At 32.5% G+C, this 10,077-nt stretch overlaps 2 protein-coding genes across 2 annotated transcripts in view; one reads left to right on the forward strand and one right to left on the reverse strand.

Annotated features, from left to right (window-relative positions):
• The window catches only part of LOC111451795 (probable ribosome-binding factor A, chloroplastic), a 4,599-nt gene extending 4,015 nt beyond the window's left edge, over positions 1–584 (reverse strand). Inside the window, exon 1 of the mRNA XM_023092350.1 lies at positions 63–584. Coding sequence (XP_022948118.1) covers positions 63–425 — 363 coding nt within the window. The 5' untranslated portion in view covers positions 426–584. The remainder of the gene's footprint in view (positions 1–62) is intronic.
• A 2,705-nt stretch (positions 585–3,289) lies between these two features.
• Positions 3,290–4,361, forward strand: LOC111451389 (auxin-responsive protein SAUR71-like). Its single transcript, XM_023091794.1, has one exon. The coding sequence runs from the start codon at positions 3,366–3,368 to the stop codon at positions 3,822–3,824; it is 459 nt and encodes a 152-aa protein (XP_022947562.1). The 5' UTR covers positions 3,290–3,365; the 3' UTR covers positions 3,825–4,361.
• The last annotated feature ends 5,716 nt before the right edge of the window (positions 4,362–10,077 follow it).

A 10,077-nucleotide genomic window follows, 5' to 3' on the forward strand; every position in this document is an offset into this window, starting at 1 on the left:
AAAAAAAAAAAAAAAAAAAAAACTGTTCTCAGCTCTTCAATTTGAAAAATCTCTCAAAATACCTGCAAGTCGCTAGAGATTTCAACATCGGTGATGGTAGTGAGAGACGAAAGGTACTTATCAGCTCCCAAAGAGGCCTCAGGAAGAATGGCGAACTGCAACACCTTATCGGTAAGAAGCATATTGGAAAGCTCCCTCTGAATCTGCTTGGACACCATTTTAACCCTCCGTGAATTGGCCATACACCGTATGGTTGCGCCTCTCATTACCGGACGTCGACGAACAAGGGCGACGGAATTCGGAGAGCAAAAACACGGCGGAGAAGCTAGAAATTGAGAGGGGAATCGTGAAGAGGCGAGGGAAGATGAGAGTTTGAGTGGGAAATGATGGGATTGAGGATGAATTTGCTGCAGCAGATGCGGCATCCTGGAATTTGATTCTCCAGATGAACAATTTTGATATTTGTGATCAAATTTCTCTGATTTGTTGGGCTGAACTGGATTCGGATTGGTAAGCTATGAGCGTTCTTGAGGTCTGGACGTCTGGATTAGTACGGCCTTGTAATGCCCAATTCTTACCTAGGGTTTTGGAATTTCCAATTTTTTATTTGTTTTTTTCTTTTTTTTTTTTGTATGAATTATTTATTTATTTATATATGTCAATTTCTGAGGCCGTACGTTTTTATATACGTTTTAGTATGAATTATTATTTATTATTATTATTTTTTGTTACAATTTGACTAAAAATTCATATAAAAAATGATAGAAACATATTAAAATTAACAACAATAATAAAAAATAAAAAATTAAATTAAATTTTAAATTACCATTAAACCAGACATTTTTATGATTTGGGTTATTTTCTATCTTTAGTTTTTAATTCTCTTAAATTTATTAATTCAATTTTTATTTTATTTTTGAAAATTATGCTTATTTTTTTAGTTTTTTAAATTTTTAGCTAAATTCCAAATAAATTAATTAATTAGTATTATATGTATTTCTTTTATCTTCGGTAGTAAACTCAAAATGGTCGACCCAGGCAAAATAAGCTTAATTAATAACTAGATGGGATTGCAATTGAACCAGGTTGGAATGATCCAACTGAATCGGTCGAGATCGGTCCACCTAGACCGCATCTCCTTCCTCCAAATACACCCGAACGAAGACTCCAACTCGAGTTCCTAATTTCTTCACCTCCAAAAGAGTGTTATTTCCTTCCATCGACTCAATTCTTCTTTGGTAGTTTGGAATATATATATATATATATATATTTGAAAATTTAGTTTAATTTTTTTTTAATTTTCTCGAGTGTCTCTTCTTAGTCACTACTGTACTTTCCGACAAAAAGTAAAAACAAAAAGAACGAGAAAACATATATTTTTATTTTTTAAAATAGTTTTCAAATATCTAATCATGCTTACAAGGATATACCTCTTGATCAATAAGTAAACAAATATATTTCTATTTTTTAAGATATAAACATCATTTGAAACTTAATGTTTCATATGGTCGGTGGTTATATCCATGGTAACTAGCTATACTCGGGACAATCACTAATTGTCCTAAATATCAATTCACGTCAACTAGAAGAAATATCGTGTTTCGAGGTCATAATGGTGTGATGGAATGTAAAGAAGTCCGACCTTATTACCAATCAAAAAGTCAAAGTATGAACTAAGAAATCTGATTCGATGAAAAATCTCTTACTTCACTTATCCTCGTAATTTCTTTTTTGTTCATATTTGCACCATGAAGAGGCAGAGGTTCGAGCTTTTAATTTTTTTTTATTGATGATAAAATATTTTTAACTAGTGAATTACGCTCAAATTGCCCGTTATTTTTATAGTTTAACGTGGTAGACATTTTTACTATTTAATAAAAATTTAAAAAATGAAATTTATAAAAAAAAAAATTATTATTATATTTTAAAATTTACAAAGTAGAAAAAAATTAAAGAAGTGAAATTGACCAATGTTGGGTCTAAATTAGGCAGTCTAATCACATTAACGATATAATTGGTAAAATTTCAACTAATTCCCATTTTAATTAATGTTACCATGTACATTTTAAGTAAGGAAAAAATAAAAATAAAAATAAATAATAAATAAAAAAAGTAATAAAAAAATTAATATTTTATTTTATGGTTTAAAACAATAATTAAAAAGGTGGAATCTAGCAGACAAAAGATGATGGGATATGGGAAAAATTATATAAAAAATGTTAAATAATTATAATTTTGTTATTAATATTCTTAAAGATGATTTTTTTTTTTTAATAAAAAGAATATAAGAAAGGTGATGGAATCTAAGGGAATGGTTGAGGGTATTATTGGAATTTTGAAAGATAGCGGGATGAGCTTAAGAGTGTTATAGTTTGTGTCCGTGATAGTGATGAGGAAACCTTCTCGAGTCATTAAATTAGGCTCTATTTGCGTAACCCTGTCTATTTTAAGCATTAGTTTTGCTCGTATTTGGTAAGATCCTATATGGGTCGGAGAGGAAAACGAAACATTTCTTATAAGAGTATGAAAACCTCTCTCTAGCAGACGTGTTTTAAAACTGTGAAGCTAATAATATGTGCTAGCGGTGAGCTTGAGCTGTTACAAATGGTATCAAAGTCAGACATCGGGCAGTGTGCTAGTGAGAACATTGAGCCCCTAAGGGGTGGAAACGAAGTATTTCTTATAAGGGTATGGAAACCTTTCCTTGGCAAACATGTTTTAAAATCGTGAGGTTGATGGTGATATGTAACGGGACAAAAAGGACAATGCTTCCAACGAGCAGCTGGTAATGTTACCTCTGGCGTTGATAACGAAACCTAAATCTTTGTGAATATAAACGATATTGAAATTATTAAAATAATTTCTATCATTTTTTAAATTATCATTAAACATCAATTTAATATTTCATTTTATGTTTTTTGCAACACCCGAGTAAATGAAAGGTACATAAATAAACAAAAAAAATTAGACCCGAGTGATTCTGTACAAACAATAATATATACAGTTTAAAAGAATTAAAAATTATTACGCATGCCAATAAAATATACATTTATTTACGGAAGGTAAATATTCCTTATTTAAAGTAATTTTACAGGGTAATAACGTATTGTCTTAGTACGGAACAGTTTTTTTTTTTTTAAAGTTTAAATATTTATTTGACACGTGGCATATTTTAAAATTTTAATGTGTAAAAATCTATATTGTAAATATTTTCACATGTGAGGGCAATTTGGTAAACTGGTCCTTATAAAGGCGGCTTCAAGTCCCGAACGAATCAACCCCATAACGCCCTTCGCCCAGTGCCATAATTCTGTTTCAATCACGCTCTTCCTCTGCAACCTTCACCGGAAAATAAAAAAGCAAAAATGTCACAGGAGACGGCGAAAAGCAACAATATCCGGCGCATTGTTCGGCTCCGTCAAATGCTACAACACTGGCGCCAGACGGCACGAGTGGCATCCTCCAGAGCACCGCCGTCCGGCGTCCCTGCCGGTCACATCGCCGTCTGTGTCGGCAGCGAATATCGGCGATTCATCGTCCGCGCTACCTTCTTGAACCATCCGATCTTCCAGAAGCTTCTCACGGAAGCTGAAGAAGAATACGGCTTCACTACGCAAGGTGCTCTGGCGCTTCCGTGCGACGAATCGGTATTCGAAGAGGTTCTCCGAGTCGTCGCTCGTTCCGAGTTGCGTAACTCATCGCGAAATCCGAATCTCACAGATTGGCAGAGGCGATGCGATGAAGATATCAGAAAGAACTCCGAGTTTTTAGGCGAATCAAGACCTTTACTGTATGGATTTGCCGATAGTAAATCCGTTTGTTGAAGTGTTCGAGTGGCTGAGTTGCCGCCAAATCGACTCGGAATATCCGAGTCAAGTTCCGGTAAGTCGATAGACTTTTTTCTTTTTCCTTTCACTTTTGTGTGCTAACAAATATCGTACTGGAAATTTCGGATTATACTGAAGATACTAGTCCTCCTCTGGTCGATTTTGGCCGGATAGACGGCCGGACGGCCATTATTAAAGGTTGAATTAGCGAGTCAGCCGGCGTGGAATCGGAGGCTTTTCTTAATAGCCTGTAAATGCCCTAATAATTCCTCCATTAACCTTTCTCATGTAGAAAAAAATGGCAGACTATGTATACATATATCTGTGCACTAGTGCTTTAAATCTTCTTTTCTCTGTTCAGCGAAATAATAGTTTAAATTTCAAGTGTGAGAAAAATTCCTCTAGATTTTAGGTCAAAAACCACCAATTTGTTCTTCTAGCTTGGATGTTACGGATATTTGAATTGTACGAACATTTTCTGCTCATCAGGTTATTTATAAATATCTTTTCGGGGTGAAAACTATTTGGATTCAATGGTTGATGTGTTTAATATTTTCTTTCACCATTGGAAAGTTTCTTAAACTTATTTTATATATAAGTAATTATCGATTTTTTTAAACATTTTGTAATACTATATTTCTATGATCATTCTCGTTCCAATGAAATTTTGATTCTATGTAACTCTAATTTATTTGAATATTACCTTATTGAGTTTTATTTGAAGTCATGTATATAAACAATAAATAGTGTATAATAATGTATGAATAAATTAAAAGCTTAGGTTGAGATTGAATTATAAGGAAAATTATGTAAAGCAAATTGCATCAATAATAATTAGTGTGTGATTAAGGGACTTAAATTAAAAGACAAGTGGGTATTAAAGTCAAAGATAGGGTTGCCTTTCTTCTTTAGACGGCTTAAACATTTCACACTCTCAAAGATTACCATAATTGCATTTTATTTTTCTTTTCTTTTTTCTATTTTTGCTCTTTATTCTCAATTAAAATTTGATTCTTCTGCAACATGATCACATTATCTCAGTATGTTATGTTTTTACTCACATATTTCTTGCGAAAATTGCTTCAAATAGAATATATTTAATTTTGGAGTTCACATGTTTGAGCCACCGAAAAAGAAACTGCACCTTGTTGGTATCTGTTGTAACTTTCAATTCTTCTAAGTATTTCTTAATCATCAAACCCTTAAGATCGTTGTCATTCGGATGTGATGTTCGTTTATTCATGTACCTCTCATTTGCTGAGTGTCACATTTTATGTATTGGATAATTGTTAGTGTCATTATTCGAATTGTTTTTTTATTTCTTATAATGAAAAAAAAAGAAGGAAAATAAACATCACTCTTATATTTAATAAATTAATTTTACAAACTTGAATACGTAGTGAACTTAATACTTCTCTAAATTAAATTATAAAAACTCTTAATTCTAACACTAAGATAAAAGAAATTAAAAAAAAAAAAAAAAAACCATGAAAATGCATAAATTAATATATATATATATATATATATATCATGATATCTATTATCAAAACCTCGTGAAAAAAAAGAAAAAATATCTAATTTCAAATATCCACTAAATACAAATTCGATTTAAAATCAAATATAAAGTGAAATTATCGCAATAAATGCGATAAAGAATATAAAATTAGATAATTATATCTTTTTTAACAAATGTATCATACATTAATTTGGCCTTATATCACGACCAAACCTATGACAAGAAAAGCATATAATAAACTATGTTTAGTCTTCTTTTTAACAACTAATCTTAGCTAGAAAGTCGACAATAATCGTTATCGATATGATGTAATTGAAAAAATATGAATTAATGAAGAATATTCGAAAAGAGTTAAAAGGATAAAAAGATAAAGTGCAAGAAAAGTTTGTCGAAAATAGATTGATGTAACGTAATGACGTTTTGTTTGAAGTAATCCAAACTCCAGTTGTATTTGTTTGAAATTTTGATAGTTACTATATTTATGGATTGAAATTTATTTTTCTCGAACTCAAAATTTTATTAATATTCCCACTGGCAATCCACCTCTATGAATGAACACTGGATAAAAGAGGGGTATATGAATGAACTGAGATTACATCTGAATGAGAAGGACCCTGATAATAGAATGACCGATAAAAGCTTAAAAGAATTGAAAGTCGTTTGACCTATACAAATAGGGTGCACCTTCTTTTTCAGTAACGTAATTATAGAAACTTCATAGTTAAGCGTGTTTTGTTTAGAGTAAGTCTATATCGGTTGACCTCTCGAAGATTTTCTTAAAATGCATGTGAGTGATGACAAACTATCTTGGAAGGACTCATGTTGGTCTGTGGGGACCATATTCACTCTTAAACACGAGAAATAAGTAACATGAATTGGCCCATGTTCTAAGAGTTTATTTCAAAATGGCCCATGTTCATATATGGGCCCAATGGGCCCAATGGGCATGTATTTAAAAATGGCCCATGTTCATAAATGGGCCCAATGGGCCTTCCGGGAGAAATAACCCAAAAAAAAAAAAAAAAAAAAACGACATCAAATCCAACGGTCTCTGGTCGTTACCATTAACCAATGATTGAATAGCTCAAACAACTCGAATTATCCAATTTAAACAGTAAAAGTCGTTTGATTGGAAGTTTTATTCAAAATATCTGATAGTAAGATACCTTGAAATATGGATAAGAATAAGATATCCGAGAATAAAAAATAACAACGTTTCATATACTAGTAGTAAACTTTCAACGATTCAAACCTTCCGAACAAAATATATTTTTTAAACCTAATTTTTTGAATCTTCGAAAAATTTCAATTGAATTATCTCAAAAAATCTAGTAAATCATAGGCTTTGACCTAGTTTTTTTTTTTTTTATTTAACAAAATTTTGACGTGGAATAGACAAGCTATAAACAAAATTTAGTTAAAATGGCGTGTCGTGTGACCTACATACGAACACGCTAATAATGAACATATCACCAGCAACATTATTGCTAATGTTTATTGATGCATACCCTAAATTGCCGGATCCACGTCTTACGATCAAACGATGATGAATAATGATATTTATTTAAAAAAAAAATTAAAAATTCAATGATATTTTAATTTTTTTTAGTCATTTTTGTTGAAATTGATTGAAAGATAAGGACTTTGTTTTTTGCAATAATTAAATAAAACTTAATAAAAATATGAAAAATGAATTAAATATATTTATTACGACAAGGTACTGTTCGGTTGAGCTGGCTCCATCATCTCTAGTTTGTCTTCAAAGGACTCGCTCCGTATTACCTTACCATAATTAATGTTTCAAATTAAATATTAATGAAACTTTGGTTTAAAAATTGCCCTAAGTTATTCGTCTCGTGGTTAACATTCGTGACGGCTACCAACCGAGTTGTTAGAGGACATTAAATTTATATATATGATTTTCTCGGCAGCTAAAAGTTGTTTGATCAGAGGTTTTGTTGGAAGAAAATGAGCATGGACAAACTAATCTCGAGTCCGTTACACAGTTTCGGTAACAACTCAAGCCCACCGCTAGCAAATATTGTCCTTCCCATCCGAGCTTCCCCTCAAAGTTTTAAAACGTGTTCATTAGAGAAACGTTTCCACATCTATATAAGGAATGTACGATGTGGGATCTCATAATCCACCTCCTTGGGACCTAACGTCCTCGCTGGCACACCGGTTAGTGTCTGACTATGATACCATTTGTAATGGCCGCCCAAATCCACCGCTAGCCAATATTGTCTTTTTGGCTTTTTTTCTTTCTTTCAGACTTTCCCTCAAGATTCTAAAACGGGTCTGTTAGTGAAAATTTTCCACAGCCATACAAGGAATGCTTCGTTCTCCTCTCCAACCGATGTGGGATCTCACAGTTTCGGATTATCCAGATATCATCGTTTCCTCTCGATAAAAGTTTTCATTATGCTTCTAAAGTCACGGGTTTTCTATTCGTCTATTTTTCCTTTCCTTTTAATTTTATTTTTAATATAATTAAATAATTTATATTAATTTAACAAAATTAATTTAATTAATTTTGTTTAATTTAAAAATCATTGGTAATTTGTTAAAATATATACTCAATTCATTTTTAAGAATAAAAAAGTTTATATAATTTTATTAAATTCATTTATTTGGAAATAATTATGAAGATTGCATGTTCCTAATATATTTATTAACGAATGAAAATTAAATTAAATTTTAATTAATTAAAAATATTTTAATAATTTTATTTAATAAAAAGTAATACTAGCTTTGCTTATGCTTTTTCTCTAAAGGAAAAAAAGGGTTGTAAGTACTTCTAGGGTTAGTGTTTGGCCAAATTGTGCTTGAGATACAACCCACTTTTGGACCAACATAATAATTGAAATCTCTTTTCACACGCCAATGAGTCGGGTTTTGTAAATAGTCTCGAGTTTTGAGACCGAGTTGAAAATCGAGTTACGAGTTTGCTGATTTTATCGACTATGAGAAAAAAAGGTATTGAAACTGACGTTTTTAGTTAGGTACGATAGAGCTATATATAAAATTTGAAGTTAGCTTCTAAAATCGAGATTCTCGTTGAAACTATTAAGAATTATTGCACGTTAGTTGTTTTTAACATGATATCAGAGTCACACCCTTATTTTAACTTAGCCATGTCAGTAGAATTTCTCGAATAAAGAAATTGTGAGTCTCGAATATGTCGTTATAGTGACTTAGGTGTTAAACTAAGAGTGTACTTTGTTTGAGAGCTCCAGAGAAGGAATCGAGCCTCAATTAAGGGAGGTTGTTCGAGGATGCTATCAGCATCGTTGTTGTTACTTTTTGTTTGTTAGCTTATAACATTGCTTTCCAAAAAAAAAAAAAATTATCCCGTTTTCTCAAATTGTTTTTCAAGAACGGGACAGAGGCTTGAGTATACATTATGTGCCATCGTTGACTTAAGTTTTAACTAATTCATCACGTCACCAACTTCCTTGACCTTCCGACACTGGGCAGGCGTCAGCCTCCATACATGGTCTTATGACTTTGCGGAGACTTGTATTTTTGGTAAACAGTCGCCCGGGTCTGGTCAATACGACCCCCTTTATGAGGAGGCACCCCTTCTCCTGAAGTTATGGAGCTATTTTGCTGAGTTCCTTAGAGAGAGTTGTCTTGCGCCCCTAAGCATTCTCTACCTACCCACCTGTGTCGATTTTGGGTACAGGTACCCTTTTGTTGAAGGTTGATCGAGCTTTTCTTGGGAGTATGACATGGGTTATTTCAGCGCCGTACCGCTTGGTACTCAAACATTGGCTCGAAGTATTTTCTCTACCCCTTCTTACCCTGAAAAAATAGGGGCATCTTGCGTCCTTGAACCGATAACCATCTTTCGACTGACCTAGCCTCGGAAGCGAGAGCGAGAGCTAACCAAATCTCGGAATCTTTCCAATGGAATCAGTTACCCTAAAGATTGAAGATTCACATGCAAATTGTTGATAACATTAAGACCAAGAACAAGAGAAAGTGGTTTGGATTATTTGCATTTCTGTGTGCTAAAAAGGCTGTAATATTCAGAGATGATTTTGTTTGTTTCTCGGGAAAATCAGAGAAAAAAGGACAAACCTTAAACGACAGTATATGTTTTTAAGATTAAGAAAATCTAATAAATGTCTGAAAATGTTCCGTACACACATTCTCACACCAACCTCTTTACATGCTGTCAATATTAAAAAAAAAACCACAGCCTTTCTCTTTCCATTCTCAATGCAATCCCGAATCAATCGTAGGATCATACTTTTCAAACCATACGATATCATGTTTTTGACACGATTATAACCAATCTTAAGGAAAATTCAAGCTCGTGCCTCGTTGTGGTTTCTTCGAGTTTCGGGTGAGATTCTTCTTTGTGAATCGAACGTGAATTATGCAGAAACTAAGCTTTATTCGGCTATACGCGTTACCCGTGAGTGTATTTTTATTCTGAATAAGGAAGAAATCTTTTAATTCATCCCTTGATTATGTTAAAAAATCAAGATTTTAACCCTTTTTGTTAGACATCGAGCAACAGTAATAATAACATCGGTACATTTTTCATTAAACGAGAAACCGCTCAAAGGGTGTAACGTTTTAATCCACCTCAATGAGGGAAACATTGAGCTATTTTTACAAAGAGATTTTTTTTCTTCTTCTCAACCCATTTGAGAGGGGTTGGAGATTGGAAGCTAAGTTAGAGAAGTTCTTAACTTCAAAAAAAAAAAAAAAAAAAAAAATAAA

Source organism: Cucurbita moschata, unplaced genomic scaffold (assembly GCF_002738365.1).
Source record: "Cucurbita moschata cultivar Rifu unplaced genomic scaffold, Cmos_1.0 Cmo_Scf00013, whole genome shotgun sequence".
Classification (NCBI taxonomy): domain Eukaryota; kingdom Viridiplantae; phylum Streptophyta; class Magnoliopsida; order Cucurbitales; family Cucurbitaceae; genus Cucurbita; species Cucurbita moschata.